Source organism: Vanellus vanellus, assembly GCF_965231255.1.
Source record: "Vanellus vanellus genome assembly, chromosome: 4".
In the NCBI taxonomy this organism is placed as follows: Eukaryota; Metazoa; Chordata; class Aves; order Charadriiformes; family Charadriidae; genus Vanellus; species Vanellus vanellus.
Genome location: NC_138909.1, coordinates 32,834,301 through 32,855,431, shown reverse-complemented (window position 1 = coordinate 32,855,431; position 21,131 = coordinate 32,834,301). Strand labels below are relative to the sequence as shown.

The window sequence follows — 21,131 nt, the reverse complement described above, 5'->3', positions numbered from 1 at the left end:
AAATTAGCCACAATCTTGGTTAAAAGGAGAATGTTTGGTAATGTTTCCTTTAAATTCCCAGCCTGGTTTAACCTTATAGCTGAGGCTGAGTATCTGACTGCAGAATGGTACCGTGTTCTTGTGCATGCATGCGTAGAGTGGAAGTGATGGCTGTACAGTGAAAACAGAAAATGTAATGCTAACTAATAGTGACATGAGTTGGAGAGAGGAGATAGCAACTTTGGCTCTAGCATTGGTCTGTCTCTATGCGGTAACTTTGGCTTTCATCAGTAAGGAGGATAATTAATACTGGTGATAATGAGCGGCTCTTCTGCATTTCTGGAAATGACTGTGACTCATCTGATTTAAATAGAAAACAGAAATGCGTCTTCTGGCTGGGCAACAGGTTGGCTAGCAAATTCAGGGCGAGAAACACCTGTGTTCCAGACATGAACAGTCCTGTCTCTCCACAGCAGAGCCATCTGTGCCACAGGTTGCTTGCCAGATTTTTCTGCAGAAGGAGTTTATCCATTAGAAAGATGATTCCACAGTGCAGTGTGGATATGTGCCACTTTGAGACAATCCACGCAGGAAAGATAATGCTGCCCATTCAGTGGCAGCATCTGTTCTTTGGCATACGCTTTGAATATGATCATTGCTAGTGACTTGCTGCTGGAATATTGGAAGCACCATCATGATTTAAATAGCAGGGTGTTTTTGTGTGCTCCCTGCTGTTTCGTAGCAGCACGTGAGCATCACCAATATCTCCATTCTTCTACCGAGGAAGCTGAGGTATAAGCAAAGTCTGTATTTATTTCCTGCCCATGGCTTTGTGTTGTATCAATGCCGAGGGCAGAAGTAGTAAAGAAGTTTTATGAATCTTGGTTTGGTATCTTTCCCATTAGAATGGTGCTGTTTTCCGAAAAGTTTATCACACAGATACCATACTGTTGGCATGGTCACCTAGTAAATGTAGAACTGCGAATAATGCTGGATCTCTGTCCCTTTTGGCCCTTCATTTAGAGAAGATTCAATATAATTGTTTCATTGCTTATATTTGCAGATATTTGTGGCAAACAAAGCCATTTGATCCCATAATCTGGCTTCTGGGACAACACAGATTATACAGAATATCAACCAATAACTCCTGTGTGTTTATAAATTCAGGTCAAGTGAAATTACTTTCTTGTTTTGAAAGGACAAATTAAACTTTGTTTGGCAGTCCCTGCCTACCTTGTTCTGGTGTCAGAGAAGGATATATATGGATTTATGCTACAGAATTTAGGTTTTCTAAAAGGCTTTCATAGCCTAAGTAACTTTTCCCCCTTGATATTTTGATGGTGCATCAAGATCCCATTTACATATGTGCCTTGTACTTCAATAACTTTGGCTCCAACTGGTTGGTTGCATCCAGTTTTTATTCCATTTGTCTGGATGTTGTGAGTAAATCTCAGAGTGAGCGAGCCTTGGGAAATTTAGAACTAAGGGGTTAAAGTAAAAAGTTATTTTATCATTTACATAAAACTAGGCATATTAGTAGCAGTTCAAATGATCTTGTTGCTTCTTAAATTGGTATTTAAAGCGCCAAAAAAATTCTAACATCTCTGATTAGATTGAATTTAATTTTCCTGATTTAGACATTAAATAGAAGCTGTAATTAGTATCTGATTCTCTTATGGAACTTTATTTTTAGGGTAAGGCTGTATTTTATTCATGCTTAAACTATTCTTCAAGTGTTTAGTAATACTGGTGTTTCGGTAGTGTCTGAAGGATGGGGTTGTGGGGCTGAATGCCCAAAATAGCTTAAACGCTTAAAAGACCATTTCTTTCCAGTTCGTGGTATTTTAGAGCTCTAGACAAGAGACCCAACTTGCTAATTGTGACAGTCTGACTTCCAAGACTGACCCTGTTGGATTATTTTTGTGGACTGTTTGATTATAAGATATTACATGGCTATTTCTTTATAATTTGAAGTATCTTGGTAATCTGGTGGCAGAGGAGGATGGCTGTCTGTAATATTCTCTACTTAGTACATGTCTGCTGGGGAGACAAGCAGAACATTTTCTCTACCGTGGAGATTGAACTTTGTTTTCCTTATGTTTGTGGTCAAAAATAAGCAGATCAAGGTGTGAGTGTCTTAGCCTCAGATCTTCTTGATCGAGCTGCTGGAGTTCTGTGAAACCCAGAACTTCTCAGATACCTTATTTTGCCATAAACTGAAGTCAAATGCAAAAATCACCAGTGTTTGTCAGAACCTGTATGTTGGGGCCCCCAAATCCTCAAATGTATAGCTCAGTAAAAAGAGCATTCACTACACTTGGAAAAGAGGAAAGCTTGAATTTAGCTTTGGTATATTTTTTTCCAGCAAAGTCAGCATAAAGATTTTTCCCTCGGGTATTTCCAGCTTTTCCCTGAAGGCCCATCAGATCTGGACACTGGAGTATTCCTGCTAGGCTCCTTTTGGGTTGTGTAGCGTTCATCTGCCATGGTTGCTAGCCAGACCTTAGTTGCATTGATCTTATACTTTCACCATCATAGTTCCCATGTTAAATCCACATGTGATATCTCCGTAATCTTCTTAGGGGTGTATCACACAGGTTTCTCTGTCATGTTGCTGATGCTTTGCTAGGGGTGGGGAGTCATAGAATTCTCCCCCTTGCAGCCTGGACCTCCAGCCACGTTTGCCTCATGGTTGCAGCCGAGTGCTGGTAGTACTGCGCTCTTGATGGCTAATGGAGGGAGCTGGGGTCCAGGCAGTTTCGCAGGAAAATTTTAGAGGACTTCCTCACAGTGTTGTTTTTCCACAAAAGGAGTGATTTTTGTGATTTTCCCTGGTCTTAAAATGAACTTTAGTTCCTCTAAAAGCTGTCACCTGGCAGTGTACCCCTATGAGAATGTAGCTACTGCAGTCCTGACAAAGTAAAACAACAACTACGTGCTCCACTATTCTCTGGTTTGTCTTGGGGTTACCCTGGGCTGTTATCACAATAGACCAGCGTGGTGTCACTTGTATCACCTGCAAAACAGAACACCCTAAGGTCCAACCAAGAGCCCTTTCCGGGTGGAGTTTATAGTCGTTCGTGTAACATCTCTTCTAGCGCTTAGAGCCTTTCGTGCTCAGGCATCCCTACATTCTTTCAGTCTGATTTTTCCAGCCTTTTGCTGTCCTCTTGCATCACATGTGAACAGCATCTAAAGTGCTTCCAGTAATACGAATGCGTTTGAGATTTTTCCATCCCATATTTACTCAACCCATGTTATGGTTAAGTAGAGCCCTCTGCACACCCCACACCCCCTTCCCCCATATAAGAAGGACAGGGAGTAGGAGAAGAGGATGGATGAGGATGAAAGATCTCAGAGTAGCCAAGCAGTTGTGAAAATCTAATAGGAAGCTTTCTCAAATATGTTTCGTGAAGAAAGATGCATGATCAGCCTGTGGCCTCAGGTCTGACCATTCCCCTGGAAAATGTGCAATCGAGACAAGATAGAGCACCAGGGATGTAGGAGGAAAGCAAGGCAGGAACAGAAATCCAACAGGGATGGGATTGAACACTAGACAGCTAGGAGAGCCCAGATTTGGTATTCTAATGGGAGAAATACTTTTTTTGATGAGTTTTCAAAAAGTAATTTCTGAAGAAAGAGATTTCTTTATGTTGCATTACTGGTTTCTTTTTTTTTTTTTTTAATAACTAATGCCTGTGTCGGACTGTTTCTGTTTTGTTGGCTCTAAGACTATGTCTTGTTCCTCTAAATGAGATCAGATGGATGTGTGGGAGGCTGGCGTGCCAGCAGGGAAGGAAGGTTGTCTTGGTGAATGTCCTCTGGGATAGCAGGTCTGAGTGACCGCCGGGGAGAGGAGCCACATCAGGGAACTGGTGATTTAGCACCAGAAAGAAGATTGAGAAACTGCAGTGGTGGGTAGAAGTCAGAGGGTGAGGTCTTGGTGAGGCTGGAGGGATTTTCCTCAGGCTCTGCCCTGCTCTGACATGTGAAGTAATGGAACAATTTTAAATTTTAGGCTCAGTTTGTTTTTTTGGATAAAGCCATTCAAAAGAGCAGGAAAAACAACAACAACAAGCAGACAAGCTTTTTGCTCACTCTTGTGGAATTCACTACTGGAAAAGGCCTGGACCATTTTGAGGTAGCATCACAATGTGAGAGTACCCAGCCATTCCAGTTTGGAAGAGACATTAAAGATATGACAAGAGAGGTGGCGAACACAGTTAGCATTTTGCTGATCAATTCTTCCTTTCCAAGTCATTTTTAAAGAAGGCTTTACTCGGAGTGAGCCAGGAAGCTCTGCTAGAGTAGTTTGCTATCGAAGAACTTGTTAAATTCAGCCACCAGTGATGGCATCAGACGAGAGCAGGCAGTACCATTGCAACTATATGTCTGGTTTCTGTTTTGTTTTTGAAGGAGATAAATAGCTGTGCAACTTACAACCACATTAATACTTTCAGATGAGTGGACAGCCCAAACTTCACTTAGAAACTTTAAGTTACCTAGTGCTGCAGTGTATAACGTAATTTTGAGTTCTGCAAAAGAAAACAATCTGCTTCCTGCCTTCCTCCCCCTCAGTTGCTCTCTGACAACCCTTATTCAAAGGAAGTACTGTGTGTTACAGTCGTCATAGCTTCACTGGTGTTTATGAACTTTAGCATGAAAGTCTGTTAAGAAAAACAAGAAACAAGTATGATGAATCAATGACCAAATTAGGTAAGTTGCCACAAAGATTTGTAGGTTTGTTTTCTAGTGGTTCTTTTGGACAGTAGCTGATGTGTGGCCATTCTTTCTCCTCTTTTAGTACTTTGAGAAAAGTCATGAGCATAGCTTAGGAAGAGCTCCAATGAATATTGAGTGAAAGCCCATAAGAATCTACCTGATGCTGAACAAAATGCTTCTGTAAGATGAACTGAACAGTTATTTGTGTCTTTTTTCCACTTACCAATAAAAATCTTGTTTGGCTCTTGATTTTCCTAGATATCCGTGGAATACAAGAGTTTTTGGACAAAGTATCTCAACAGGGGATGGATGTAGCATTGCAGAAAGTAGAAAACAACATCAACAAAATGATCACGGGGCTCTTTGCCACTATGCGAATAGAAGAGCTGAACCGCTACCGGGACACTCTGAGACGGGCTATTCTTGTCATGAACCCCTCAACAGCCAAATCATTCATAACAGAGGTATGTGTTTATCGCTGGTAACTTCTTGTTTTGTTGACCAAGACTGCAGCTGTTTGTCAAAAGACTCAGTTTATTTGACTTCATAAGAACAATCAAAAAAATACCACCCCAAAACCCCAACTAAAAATGCAAGGGTGTTTTTTCATGCTCATAAACGTGCATACAGAACAGTATAACCACATTCTGCATGAGGAAAAGCATTTAGGAAATATGCAGAAGAACGAGTCTTCAAACTTCTGTTTGACACCTGTGGATATTGTATTGCTATTCCCTTGCTCATAGTGTCCCTCACTAAAAAATCTTTACAACTGACAAAAATTTTTATTATTACTTTTATATATATATATATAAAATACGTATTTGTGGACAAAATGTGTTTACCAGATTGGCATTTCATTTTTTATATAAAATAATGTTCAATAATGATCTGTTGTGTACCACCAAGGAGTAGTAAGATAGTGAATTTATGAAGGATTGGATCCGAACAAAGAATTTAAGATGATAGTCTAAAGTTATGCTTCTGTATTTAAACAAAAGCTGCAAGCAATATGGACAGAATTTTCAAAAAGCTCTTCAGGATTTAGAGATGGAAGACCTGCATATCACATTCCACTGCGACTTGTGTAATTTTTTTAAATTAATGGCGTGGTTCTTTTTACACAGCACTGTGCTGTTTCAAGTGTGGGGTTTTGCGTGCTTGTATACTCTTCATCATCAATCAATGGTTAAAAATATATATTTATTTTCTGCTCCATAAAAATGCACTTTCTCTGTGCAATAATTTCTCTTTGGATCTATTTATAGATCCAAATATTCTATAAACGGCTGGGAGAAGTCTCAAGATCGCGAGCTCTAGTCCTCGTGGGAGACTTCAATTTGCCGGACATCTGCTGGGAATACAATACAGCAGGAAGGGAACAGTCTAGAAAGTTCCTGGAAGGCACTGGGGATAACTTCTTAACACAACTAGTGAAAGAACCAACTAGGGAAGGTGCCCTGCTGGATCTGTTGTTTGTAAACAGGGAAGGTCTTGTGGGGGATGTGATGGTTGGAGGCCGTCTTGGCAACAGTGACCATGAAATGATAGAGTTCTCAATTCTGGGAGAAGCAAGGAAGGGGGTCAGCAGAACTGCCACCTTGGACTTCTGGAAAGCGGACTTTGGGCTCTTCAGGAGCCTGGTCGACAAAGTCCCCTGGGAGGCAGTCCTCCACGGCAAAGGAGCCCAGGAAGCCTGGATGTCTTTCAAGACGGAAGTCCTAAAGGCGCAGGAGCAGGCTGTCCCCGTGTGCCGTAAGACAAGCCGTCGGGGAAAAAGACCGGCCTGGCTAAGCAGGGAGCTAGTGTTGCAGCTTAGGGAAAAAAAAAGGATATACGGCCTTTGGAAGGAAGGGCAGGCCACCCAGGAGGATTACAAAGAGGTAGTAAAGCGATGTAGGGAAAAAATCAGAAGGGCCAAAGCTCAGCTAGAGCTAAACCTGGCTTCTGTTGTCAAGGACAACAAAAAAAGTTTCTATAAATATATTAGCGATAAAAAGAGGACCAAGGATAATATCTGTCCTCTAGTAGATGGGGCTGGTAACATAGTAACCAAGGATGAGGAAAAGGCTGAGGTACTTAATGCCGTCTTTGCCTCAGTCTTCAGCAGTAGGACCAGTTGTTCCTTGAATTCTCCGACCCCTGAGCTAGAATACAGGGATGGGGAGCAGAGTGAAGCCCCTGTAGTCCAAAGGGAAATGGTGAGGGACCTGCTTCAGCACCTGGAGGTGCACAAATCTATGGGGCCGGATGGGATCCATCCAAGGGTGCTGAGAGAGCTGGCGGAAGTGCTCACCGGCCCACTGTGCATCATTTATGAACAGTCCTGGATAACTGGGGAGGTCCCAGCTGACTGGAGGTTGGCAAATGTGACGCCCATCCATAAGAAGGGCCGGAAGGAGGATCCAGGGAACTACAGGCCAGTCAGTCTGACATCGGTGCCTGGGAAGGTCATGGAGCAGATCATCCTCAGTGCCATCACACGGCACATGCAAGAGAACAGGGTGATCAGGCCCAGTCAGCATGGCTTTGTGAAAGGCAGGTCATGCCTGTCAAACCTGATCTCCTTCTATGACAAGGTGACCCACTTGCTGGACAAGGGAAAAGCTGTGGATGTTGTCTACCTGGATTTTTGCAAGGCTTTTGACACCGTTTCCCATAGCATTCTCCTGGAGAAACTGGCTGCTCATGGCCTGGACAGGTATACTCTTCGTTGGGTAAAAAACTGGCTGGATGGCCGTGTCCAGAGAGTGGTGGTAAATGGAGTTAAATCCAGTTGGTGTCCAGTGACGAGTGGTGTCCCCCAGGGATCGGTGCTGGGGCCCGTTCTCTTTAATATCTTTATCAACGATCTGGATGAGGGGATCGAGTGCTCCCTCAGTAAGTTCGCAGACGACACTAAACTGGGGGGGCGTGTTGATCTGCTTGAGGGTAGATTGGCTCTGCAGAGGGATCTGGACAGGCTGGACAGATGGGCTGAGGCCAATGGTATGAGGTTCAACAAGGCCAAGTGTCGGGTCCTGCACTTGGGTCACAACAACCCCATGCAGCGCTACAGACTGGGGGCGGAGTGGCTCGAAAGCTGCCTGGCAGAAAAGGACCTGGGGGTGTTGGTGGACAACCGGCTGAGCATGAGCCAGCAGTGTGCCCAGGCAGCCAAGAAGGCCAACACCATCCTGGCCTGCATCAGGAATAGTGTGGTGAGCCGGACTAGGGAAGTAATCATCCCCCTGTACTCGGCACTGGTGAGGCCTCACCTCGAGTACTGTGTTCAGTTTTGGGCCCCTCACTACAAGAAGGACATTGAGGTGTTGGAGCGTGTCCAGAGAAGGGCTACAAAGCTGGTGAAGGGTCTGGAGGACAAACCTTATGAGGAACGACTGAGGGATCTGGGGTTGTTTAGCCTGGAGAAGAGGAGGCTGAGGGGAGACCTTATCACCCTCTACAACTACCTGAAAGGAGGTTTTAGAGAGATGGGAGCTGACCTCTTCTCCCTGGCGACAAGTGATAGGACAAGAGGAAATGGGTTCAAGTTATGTCAGGGCAGGTTTAGATTAGATGTTAGGAAGCATTTTTTCACTGAAAGGGTTATTAAACATTGGAATAAGCTGCCCAGAGAGGTGGTGGATTCACCATCCCTGGAGGTGTTTAAGAAAAGGGTAGATGAGGTGCTTAGGGACATGGTTTAGGAGTGGTGGTGTTTTTATCAGGGTAGGTTAATGGTTGGACTTGATGATCTTAAAGGTCCCTTCCAACCTCACTGATTCTATGATTCTATGATTCTATTTGTAACTTGCATTACTTTTCCTTTATACATTCCTATGGTCTATGTCTTCAGAAATGGAGGCTTGGAAACTAACTCTGTATATGCAGCCTCAAGTGAATGCCTTTTAGGAACATTAGTTGGAAGAGGGCTTTTTTATTTCTTTTTGATTTTTTTTTTTTTTTTTTCCGGCTAGCCATTCTGCTGTCCTCATAAAAAAAAAAAAAAGCACTGAAGCTTGCTAATTCTGAGTGAGGGTTTGTCGTTCTATCCAAATGTCTGCAGTGCCTTATAAGATATAAACAGTGCCTTATAAGATATAAACAATTTGTGGGAATGTTTTAGATTGTTCTGCACTGTTTTCATCACCCAAGTCACAAATGTTTTATTTTTCAGTAAGTGGCATTGTAAGATATTTCACACTTCACCCTGAAAGCAGCAGGGTTCAAGGCTCTAACTACAGTAACTCAGTGAGACAAAACTTCTGTATTGTTCCTAAAGATAAATGCTCTTTTTTTAAAAAAAATACACTTTCTTTATCATTTATTTTTACACATTTGAGCATAGTAACAAAGCCATTGTCATCTTTTGAGGTTGTCATATATGTGTTGTGAAGAAAGTAAAAAGTCGTAAAGAAAATAAGCTATTTTAGAGTTCTTGCTTTGGCATTGGCCGCTCAACCCCCCAAAACCAACAAAGAAACCCTAAACCAAACCCATAATCCTCCTCCTCCTCCCTCAAAACCAAACGCACAAAAACCCCCAACAACAACAAACTCCCAATATTTGTCCTTTCTTGGAGACTGTAAGACTACCAGGAAAGGTCAGTATCTTTTGTGAGTGGGATTCAAGGAAAGAGTCTCGCATCAGGCGCTGTTACAGGTTTTGCCAGCATAACGGCATTTATTTGGGGTATGGTGTGTGACTGGTAAAACTGACAGTAGGAGCCTCTCCATAGGAAGAGTTACTCAAACAGAAGCATGTTTACTGCCATACTTTATTTTTGTTGTTGGGAGGGAATGAACTACACCACAACTGCGCTCCAACACTCAGTGTCTGTGCAAGGAGGAATTTGCTGGGATAGCTTTGCCAATGGATATTAAAAAATGTTATTTTGCAGTTGAACCGGCAGCTGTGCCGGTATGGGCAAACTAGTTATAAAGCCTATGGACTGCTAATGGATTAAGATATTCCTAAATAATTCCAGTGTGGATGTGCTTATTCCAAAGACTGCACCTTGTGCTTGATCAGTTTAACTTGGAAATTTGGTTTAACCTGGTGGACTTAGCATGTAAACCTTATGAAGTTAATAAGAAACAACTGCATATGTAGACAAGCCCTTGGGTTTTTGTTTTTGGTTTTTGTTGTTTTTGTTTTTGTTTTTTTTTTTTATGGCTTTTCTGCCCAGGAGATGCTTTTGGCTCCCTAGTTGGATTCAGCTGTCAGTCTTTTTCCCCAGACCTCACATAGTCTCTGCTGCTTGGTCCCTTCTTAGACGACTGATTTGGCTGAAGCCCCTCATTGTTTGCCTGAGAAGAGGGTTCATTCACTCTGCAACAGCTGTACGAAGCGTGGGCTTGATTACTATGCAAGTAACAACTTTTCCAGGGTAAACAGTCAGACACTGGCCTATGTAAATAGGCAGTCTGTAAATTGGAGATTCCTTGTGGTAGAATTTGTCTGTGTTCTGACTCTTTGAAATTCTTATTTTTAAGAAAGAACATTCTGGGTTTCAATTAATTTATTTTTTTTTAAAGCAGCATTGCTTTATAATGTTAGATCCCTTCTTTCTCTTCAGCTTTTGTATCTCTAGAGCTTGCAGAAATGAGATCTATGCTTATATACTCAAGAAAACCGAGATATAAGATGCAAATACACTGTTCTGGCTATGGAGATAAAACCCCATCTTTTCTTTAACCGTTACATATTAATTTGCCCTCTGTTAGGGCATGGAAAAGCAGGAAGGCTTGGGAGCAGGTATCACAGCGTCTCTCTGTACTGGCTAAAGGATAAATGTAAAGAGAGAGGGACAGGCCAGCCAAATTCTGTAATGTCCTTCGTTGCTTTGTGCTGGAGATGCAGGGGCAGAAGGCAAAAAATTCTGCTGAAGTAGTGACATTCAGTGAGGCTAAGGAGTGTGGAGGTATGGAGCTAGAGGAGATTGAGTCCTCTCCCCAGATCAGTTTGTGGCAGCACCTGGGAAAAGCCTTTGCCAGGGATATACTGGTGACTTGTTCGGGTTTTTTCAGTAGGGTGAGGTCTTTCTGTAACCTCAAATAATCACCCAGGTCCCACAGGTGATGCAAAATATTCCCTTTGAAACTTTGTGACTACTAAAAAGCACCTCAGAACTAACCACCTTGCACAAAAATCGCTATGTTACCTGACAGCACTGGTGACTGATGTGAACTGCGTGCCGCTTGTTTGCTTTTTATTTTGGGGTGGGGTTTTCCTTCTGATCTGTGATGAACTTGCAGGATATGAAAAACCATATGGGGGGAAAAGGAATAGGATGTCCTTGCCCAGCTCAGCGTGTGAAGCATCTGTCAAGTAGCAGAAAACAAAAGTAGGAAAAAGAGGAAAAAAAATCACCTGGTGCTTTAGCAAAAGAACAGGGATTCTTTGGGCCGGGAAGGTCTCTATCACAGTGTCAGCCTTGGCAGGAAGGCATCTCAAAACAGTAGGAAATGTTTAGGAAAGGGAAGAGAGAAACCACCCCTGTGTTGAGCCCACCTTGCGAAGTGAGGACTTCTAAAGCCAAGTGTGAGAAGGCTGGGTAGGAGGAGGAGCAGGCGCAGGCCAGGAAACTCAGGTTGCAACAGAGGTTCTGGTATAACAAAGCAACTTTGAGAAACGAGGTTTTAGGAAGCAAAGCGGGTGTCCTCGATGGGGCCAAAATTCCGTCAGTACATCTCTGCTTACAACTTTATTTCTGTCTGGCTATGGAAACCTTATCAACTGTGTGCAGAAATATGAATATGTTCCTCTGTCCAAAGACTCCAAGAGCTGATAACAAGACGAGAAGGGAGGGATGATGCAGCTGATTTGGTTTTTTAAATGTAGAGGAAAATTACGTCGACAAGCGGAGGATTTTACACATTGAAAATCCAGTAAGCCATGGGTGAAGGAGCCCAGGCATCAGCCAGGGATTTTGCTGGCATTTTGACAGCCAGGCTCAGGAGGGCCTTGGTCTGGGAGCTGAGGACACTGACACCTCCAGCTGTCAGTTCTTCCCCTGGACAGAGGGATTACCACCCCAGCAGCAACCTTGGCAGATGCGACCATATACCTTGCTGCCCCTTGCTAGGTGCCTTCTCTTGGTTCTGTTGCCGGGGTAGTGACCTCTTACAGAAAGAGGTGAGAACACTTTTTAACTGCAGCAGCAAGATTCAGCAGTTAGTCCAGCAAAAATTTCAGAGCATTGGCAACGTGTATCAGCCAACAAAGCTGTTGCGGGGACTTGGCAATTTCAAGCCATCAATACAGTGCGCGTTGTCGGTTCCCAGAATGGAGAGAGTATTGCCTATCAGCTCACTGCACACTATATGCTTTGTGTAATTAAAAATATTAACTTTTCGTTATTCCAAAAGCTCCACTCCACAATAAACTTGCAGCTACTGAGCCCCATAATATCGGGACATCAATCACACAAGTGATTATGCCAGAGATGTTGGAAATGTCTACTGTTAAATATATCTTTAGAGTTAAGCTCACATGCATCACAGAACTGGGTTGTAATTATTTAAAATGTATATTCAACAAAACTAGCAGCTGCCAAATCTGAAAGTTGTAGCAATAGGTCCTGGATGTTGACCAGTGTGTATGCAGACATGCTTATTGTACCAAACTTTAATAGGTACTGTTTTATTTGTTTATATTCATTTTCAAAGAAAATTAAAATTATGTAGCTTTTCAGGCTTTAGTATGATCAACTACACATGATTTTTGCAAATTAAAATGTGTTTTTTTTTTACCCCAGGCTGATGAGGGATAGTACTAAAATAACATTACCTTGGATGAAGAGAAGCTACGCTACTACTTTCATAAATAAAAGAACTCTTCATAAATGAAATGTTAAAATAGATAGGGAAAATAGAATAAACTATATAAATGAAGTACTGAAGACTTCTTGCCATGTAGTGGGCAAGTGAAAAAGAAAAGTGAATGTTTAAGGAGGAAATGTAATTTAAAAATGCCGTATGTTATTGAACCTTCACTGTGTTTTTTGCAGTGGTTACTGTGAATAGAATGAGAAGTAACATTTATTCTGTGAAATGAGATTATTCCTGGTGGCAAGTGTCCTGGGTTTTTATTATATATGATTATTATTCCTCTGTTGAAAATAATAGGTCATTTTAAACTTAAGTACTTGAAAAAATACAATTTTTTCATGTAGTGACATAGTTACTGTTTTACCAGGTTTCAGCTTTAGATCTGATCATGCAGCAAATCACAGATTCTTTAGATCTGAAGACAGGGCTTTGCTTTAGCATTACATAACGCTCTAAATGGGCTTATTTATTTAAACAGCTTATTTGCTGTGAGTTAGGAAAGTCTATTCAACTTCTTCTCTGCAAGGTTTATTCAGCCTTTGTATGACCAAAGTTCATGGAAGCTCAGTATCTTTTTTTTTTTTAAACCTTATTCTGTGATGCTGTGCTTATTGAGTTTTACAAGTATCCTAAGAAATGTTATGATGACTTTCATCTGTTTTGTTCTTCTCTTTTTGTATTAATAAAGAAAATTAACTTGTCTTTAGCCAAAAGCATGATACACAGGGATGACGTGAAGTGAATGCAGCTGAAAATAGGAGTTACGGATCCAATGCACCTGGGTGCTACCGCCACCGAAAACTGGCAAAAATTCTATAGTTTCCAGTGGGAGCAGATGTCAGTGGTTTTTGTTCAGGTGTGGATGGATAACATACGTAGCAGGGAGAGGTGGAAGACTCCAGGTAGATATCAAGTCCAAGCTCTGGAGAAGACATCATCTAACAGATCCCTTAACTGCATGTGCTGGGTGGTACCTTGCCTCTCTTCACAGCACAGCTGAATTTGTAGCTCAGCTATTAGCTAGTTTGCCACAGATGCCTCTTTAAAATCTTGCAAACCTGAGTTTTTGATCTTCTGCCATTTAAAAATCTGCTGGTCTGCCTTTTACATGTTTGTCATAGGCTGGCTGTCCCAGGTAGATTCAGGAACAAGCACCAAATTGGAATTTAGGAAAGATGGATTCTCTTCTTCTGCTATGCACCTGCTATATGACTTTTGAATGTGTAACACTTCAGTACTTCTTCACTTGATAGAAAGTAAAAGTAATGCCTGCATACCTGTCTATAGTACATAAGAGCTAAATAGTAACATTATTTTGTGTACATCCATGTTTTCCGGAAAAGTAAAAGCATATTCATTTGCCACCTAAAGCCCACCCTGGCTTTCATGGGTTTCATGTTTATAAATGAACTCTACTGCCTGAAGAGTTTCTTCTTGTCAACAACAAAAATTGGATGAGAAAGATTTGTCAGTTGAATTCAGCAGTGATGAACTGATCTGGTGACAGACTGGAAAACCATCCACAGGTATCATGGGAAGCCTGTTGGATTTCCCATTAGGCCAAGGAGTGACTTGGTGGTTTATCACGTTTGCATGTACATCATAATTTTCTGGGAAATGCTGAATGTAGTAGTAGCTAGTTGGCGTTAATAATGAAAAAGGTAATTTTTCCATCATGCAAATATGAAGGATCATTTCCTTCAGAGATTTTCAGTGTTTTCAGTTTATTCATAATATCTGGAAATTTTTAAAAAATCCTATTTACATAAAATACAAGTCCAAAGTCTCTAAAGGCAACAGTTGTTAAAGCAGTTCTCTTTTAGGTGGCAGTGATGAAGGTGAAGGATCAGCAGCAGCCGTATGATCTTGCTAATGCTATTTTTTATCTCCTTTTCCTATCATTTTATCATAATTGTATATGTTGATTATGAGGAATTATATTGGAATTTATCTAGGTGAGATGGTCTTCAGAGGTAAAATCAGAACTTGCACTGTCGGTGACTCTGCTCCTCTGTCTTATAAGTAAGCTGAATGCTGTAATCTTCAAGGTCATCTTTCTCACCATTTTTTTTGGAAGAGTCTTTGAGCTTTTTAGACCTGAACTCTCCTGTAGAGCATACTTGCCTTTTTTGAGTCCATTCTCTATGTCATAGCTTGAGTGGAATAAATCCCATTCAGCGTGCTCTGCTGTAATTTGTTGTTGTTAATGACAACGTAATGCAATATATGTTCTTTTTTTTTTTTTTTGTCTTTCTCCAGCATTAAACATGGAATTTATAGCTGCATACTGAGCTAGAGGCTTAAAGGTTTGGGTTTTTCTTACTTCATAGGATCTTCCAAATATCTAGTAAAGGGATGTTCAGAATGCTGAACAAGTTGAAAGTTTCATCCTTTAGATGTAGCCAAAGAGTCTCTTTGACTTTTTTTAACCTGCAAGAAGGGAAGCATGGCTCTTGGAGAATTTTAGGTTTTACCTTTCAGTAAAAATCTGATAAAGTTCTTGGGTTTACTGTTTAGTCCAATTCCTTGACTTATTATGCTATTGCAGCTTTGACTATAGGCCATCCCAGCTGATGGATGTGAAAATTCCTGTTATTTTCCTATGCTTGATGAACGGAGCGATGTTGGTATAGATTTTATATGCACGTGCTTACCATAGGGTACAGGTTCACAGATAAAACTTTTTAATTACAGAAAAATGATAGAGGAAACGAGGTCTCGGTGGTGAAATAAGTTAGCTTCAAAGGGATTTGTATCATATGCATTGTTACCGTGACTGTAACCTAAAGTAATTGTAATTCTGTTTCTGTATTTTCAGGAAAGTATCAGGAGAAGAGTGAAATTCAGATTCGCAGTGTAGTGATGCAGTTCTTGGGGCAGAATGCAGTGCTTGCTGTAGCTAAGGTGGTTTATATTTTAGTATCTAAAATGAAGAGGAAACAACCAATGGAAATCTATCCCAACACAGAGGGTGTAGGTCTAGAAGAATAAGAGCTGGTGGCTGTCTGCAGGTCCTTTACACGGATACGAATTTCAGAACTAGGGCTGTACCTTGCTGTTCCTGAAAAGTAAGGTTGCATGTCGGTAGGCTGTAGCTCAGCTGGTACATTTGCGTTGGCTGCATGTTGGCTTTGTTTCTTAATTAAGGTTGCTAATAACAGCAGCTGAGGAGAAGCAGGATATGGGCATGCTCATCTTGCAATCAGGCATGCCTCACATGCTTATGATGTGAAAAGTGAGACAAAAGCCTGCCTGGTGTCACGAGGCTGGTGGTACCAATATGCCCCGAGGTATACAGGACAGGATCATACCTTGTCTGTCTATGCTTTTTAATCCTTTACTGTGATTTTGGTGGTATAAGGAGGCCCTCGTTGAAGTTTCTGCCCAAAGGCAGTATGAACTGGAGCACTTTTGCGTTTTACAACACAAGAAAGCCACAGCATATGTGTGCATTTTTCTTCTTTCTGGATTTTCTTCATTTGGATTTACGGTGTTTAGCGATGTGACGTTTATTATACATGGATATTCACACGATACTGGTTTCTAGCCTATGCCAGAGGGTGGCACAATTGGGAGATGTGAACCAGGTCTACCTCTCTGGTGTCAACAGCAAAAGCTGTAGTGTATTTTTTGTTTATAAAAACAAAACTTAATTTGTTAATAAAAAATGCCCATACATTCATTATATAGATATATGCACGACAATACGAGTGACCATAATTGCTCTGTGTCTTGTAACTGTACAAATATTTACACTATCAGAATTTTTGTAGTGCTACACTAAAATTCTTAATCCTGGAGTATAATAAAACAAGAACAATACTCTGCTATATGTAAGCTTTGACCAGCAGTCTGGATTGGAACCTACTTTCTTCTCCAAATTTTGGAATTACCTAATGGGCATTTAAAACTCTTCTTCTATGCTTAATTTTCTTTCTGTCCCAATCTGTAACTTGGAATGCGGAGTCATGAGTCTAAGTACCACTTAGAAGGAAGAGGAGCTTTAGTGATTAAGTACTGAGTAGACGATGCAGTATGTACTTTATGAGAATCTCATAATATTTGCTGTTGTGCCGACAACTCTTTAGTTATGCTTTCCTATAAATTTCTTTCTGCTAGTCTACATGGTTTTTAATGACTTAGTCATTGACATTCTCTTCTTTGGGATCTTGCTGGGTATGCTGTTTTCTGGACTAAAATAACAGAGAGGCTGACCTCCCAAGATCTTTAAAGATGTAATAATTCTTTTATTCTGTGTTGGCTATTCTTCATCCTGCTTTCTTAAATTGCTATCATAGTTAATTATATTCTCCTGTTGTTATAGCACTGATTTTTAATTGGATCTGATAGTCTTGGTTGCTGCTTATCCTTGCTCCCTGTTTTTATAGCTTCACTATAAACACCTCTGTTGTGTTCCTTTTGAGAGACAAATGTGTTCCCATAGAGAGCAAATTGCTTCGACCAGTCAAACAGAAAAAAAAATGAAAAAAAAAAAAAAACACATTAATGAAACAAAACTATTATGTACACATTGGTAGAGACAGTGTATTAAAGTACATATTTTGCACAGAGCTGAGGGTGGCTGATTCATGTAGGTGTTAGGAAAAGCCCACTCTGAACACCTGCAAAACGAACGTGCAATTGACTGCCACAGGATGAGTGTCTTTATGAAATAAAATGACAGCTAGAGAGGATTAACTTAAAGTGGAGATAAGATCTGACAAAACTATTTCTAATCCAATTCTTCCTCCAAAGTCATGTTGCCTGATTGACAGAACTGTCCTGCCTCCTTCCTTCCCACCAGTAAATAGAGGTATAGCCAGTTCATTAGTTTACGTAGGTTTCTGTAGAATATAACTGATTCCCTAGCTACCATGAAAATTCAGTGTTGAATTTTTCTAACCCTGAAGCACCATTAATTGACTCATCACTGAATATCTAAATCATTGCATCCATCTGTTAGACTGAAATGAGAACTAATAATCATTAGTTCTTTTAAAAACATTCCCTGTGGCACTGATGAAGCTGTCTCATTAGTTTGGTCTAAAGTATAGATAAAAGTTTATACCCTATCACCCCTTTCACAGTGTTTGGGAGTTTGCTTGTGAGATTTAGTTGAGCGGGATCTCCCATGTTTTTCTCCTTTTTTCTGTATAGGTGTTGTAGTTTTATTCTGGCTGTAATGTTTTTGCCACGTATGCTTCAGTAATCTTTGTGTCAATTTAAATTCTTTCTTTTAAAATTTGGTCAACCAAATTGGATAACAGATTAACAGCACATCATTAAAAATGGTTAGTACACCATTAGAAACAATTGCTATAATGATGGGTACCTCAAGGTTCAGCTTGCTTTTGTGGACTCTTCCTAATCAGCAGTGATATTTTTGAAGACTGTTTTAAGATAATTTATTCTGTTTTGGAAGTACTTAGCAGACAGTAGCTGACTTTAGTCTCCACAGAGTGTAAGGAGCTGTGGACTGTTGGTATCAGGAGCTGGTTTTAGGTTTAGGCAGTCTTAGTTTCTCACCTCCCCACATAATTTTTTCCCTAGTTAGGACTTGTATTATTAAGCTTATTTATAAATGGTTTCAAAAGATTTCGTGTTTTTGTCTTGGATGCTCTCATTTCAAATGGAAAATTAATTAATGGTTGTGATTCATCTCAAAATTTCCATAAATGTAAATAACAGCTGTTTCTGCTGATTTGTGAGAATAGATGTAAAAAATATCACTTTGATTTTTTTTAAAAATGTTATCTACTGGTTTCCTATGTCATCCACACTAAGGGCCTTATCTTTTAATAAGAGCCCTATGCTTCCTTGGAGGGTTCAGTCATTTTACCTCCACTTCCAAGTGACTAGGCAGTCAGGGCTACTAAAGCTGTCAATAAACCCAAATTCTGCAATGAAAAAAACCTCATAGACCTCTCTAATTATTGCGCATGAAAAAGCTAATTACACAAGTACTAAAGTGTATGTGTCAGGCTCACCTGCTTTTGGGATGTTAGTAACATTAAGCCTTCTGAGATCAGATTCTCTGGTGTAAGCTGCCAGAAAACTTGTCCTCCGATGAATGCAAAAAACATGGCAATATGAAAAAGTAGCAAGTCAAATGGTGTTATCTCTTCAGGGTCATCTAGGACAGAACTTGCCAGGAAGTCGCCGAGTGCCCTTCTTTGGGATTTAGACCACATCCTTTTGCTCCTGGCATGTTCAGTGGTGACCCACCAGTTAGCTCTGGCACTGGCTGTGATACATGATAATCAATGAACCTGAACATTGAAGAGGTGGACAGTGGGAGGTTAGACTAGATGATCATTAAAGGTCCCTTCCAGCCCAAACCATTCTATAATTCTATGATTTTCTGAAACAAAGTCTGAAAAGCAATACCATATTCCAGGCTGCTAGGGTTTCTTGAAGTGTAATCTTGAGAACTACATGAGATTTGCTGGGGAAGGGAATCAAAGTTTATCTTAAGATAGATAAATATTTTTATCTTACAGAAGTTCCTGTATTTCAGAGGATATAAAGTATGGGAAGCAGTAGGAGTTTATGCTGTCAGCACAAATTAATTTAAGAAACAGTGGATGGACATGAAAACACAGGGAGAACAAAAAAGGGGAAAAGAAAATTTGCAAGAAGATACTATTGGCCCGCTGTGTTAAAAGCGGAAAGAAGTCTGTTTTCTTTGGTCTTTTGTGCTTCATCTGGCTTCTGAGCCAGCAATGCTGAGGAGTTAGACAGACGCATATTCAGAAGAGAATAAATTGAGAGATTGATTTTTGTCAACTTTCTTTAGGAATTAGGTAAATGAAGTAGCCTTAAAGAGTGGTTCGCATATGGCGTTCATTTAGATATAAAGGTACCAGAGCAGGGGCTCTTTTTAACTCCTTCTCAGGTAGTTGGAGAAAGGCCAGAAGAAGGCCTTCAGACGGTGCCAGTGTGCCTTAGCTTAGGGAAGTAGTCTGATTTTCATCATGTGACTGGGCATTTCTCTGTGGGATTATAGTGGAAAAAAATCCCACGGGTTATTACATACGCTCTTTGCCATTTTTGCATTGAACAAGTGAGAGATGCTGAAGTGAAAATAGGGGAGGGAAAAGGGAAAAGGAACTGGATGATTCAAGCTTTCTCCAGATTCAATCAACCAATGATGAAAGCAGCTTTTCCACAAGCTCTAATTTAAAAAGAGACTTTCCAAACTAACATACTCGGCATTTTGAGATGCTCTGAGGAATGAAAGCTTTTTCCTGTGTGATCTCCTTAAAACAGCGCTCATGTTTGAATTGCCTGGGTATGTATGAACAAAGGGAGATAATGTGTCCTGAAAGCCCTTGCGGCTTTCAGAGATATGTTTTTCATAAATAAACTTTGTAGTACTGAAATTTTCTTCTCTCGGGAGAGAGGAGCTGTTGGATCTACTGAATTCCTACTTCATGGAGAACCCTGTAGCTGGGACCCGTGGCACCTCCAGGTGATGACATGGTAGAGATGTAGATCATGGAAGACTCAGGGTACTTTGGATCAGAACTTTTCCAGATGCTTTAATGTTCTGTCAAGGGCAAAATGTAACTTTCCATCTCTTCAGCTGTTCAAATTGATGTGAACTCTTCAAACCTGAGCTGTACGGTAGCTCCTAGTCCCCTTCAGAGTTTGATTTAATTTGTCAGCCTGGCTGTAAACCATTCTGTGGTTTATAAAATATCTGATTCAATTTTGCCTTCTCAGTGAAGATCTGTTTCTCTGAATGCTCTGGTGGTTTGGTCTCAGATGAAGTTAGATGGTAGTCTAGAGGGTAGGTGGTGCGTGCTCAGCTCTTTATCAATGTGGTTGTCTGTCAGACTCTAAACTGGGCAACTTTGGAGAAGCAGTGCTTGATAAGCATCAGCCAACTTTGAACTGTGTACCTTGGAGCTAAAAGCATTAGCTAGTGTTGAAAAAGCTGAATCACAAAACCTGTCCCCATTCTGCAGATCAGCACAGAGAAAAGCCTGCAAAATACATTCAGCTGGTTAAAATGTACACTTAAAATGTGTAAATTACACCACAATTCATATCCTCTGTTAATCCTTTGGTGCATCCTCATGGTAGCAATGTAAATGTAGTTCTGATTTGTGCTTCCTTGATTTTTTTAATTTTTTTTTTAAAGAGTTTGCCTTAATTTTAGGAAGTGGAAATTAATAATTATAAAATTAAAACATGTTTTATTTATATACTGTTTCATATATATTCGTCTAACACATACATAAGCCAAAAAGTGTACTTGCAGTGCAGAAGTCATGCCAGCAGTACGCTGCCATTGGAATCAATATTTAAGGAATAAAGCATGCGGTTTCTCTTCTGTAAATTAGTTAAATGTTGGGAAAACTTCATTGACTTTAAGAGCTCGGATCCTGACTGAAGCCAGCTAAGAGGCTTTTTGCATCAAAAGATTTCAAGTTTCCTACAGTCTGTGGTTCCAAGATAGTTGGGCAGCCTACCTGAGAGCCTGGGCTCTGGAATCTCTTTCATAGAATTTCAAAACTCTTGGGTTTCATTCCAAGCTGGAATAAAACCAGATTCTCAAATATCTACATCCTCTGCAGACTTACGTGACCTTTTTCATGCTACTCTTCTCCC

General features: G+C 40.7%; 1 protein-coding gene across 2 annotated transcripts in view; it reads left to right on the top strand.

The window, feature by feature from the left end:
• The window catches only part of GRID2 (glutamate ionotropic receptor delta type subunit 2), a gene marked incomplete at both ends in the record, with an annotated part of 746,220 nt that overhangs the window by 435,324 nt on the left and 289,765 nt on the right, over positions 1-21,131 (top strand). For both annotated transcript variants that reach the window (XM_082482247.1, XM_082482246.1), the window contains one exon: positions 4,960-5,165. In XM_082482247.1, coding sequence (XP_082338373.1) covers positions 4,960-5,165 — 206 coding nt within the window. The remainder of the gene's footprint in view (positions 1-4,959; positions 5,166-21,131) is intronic.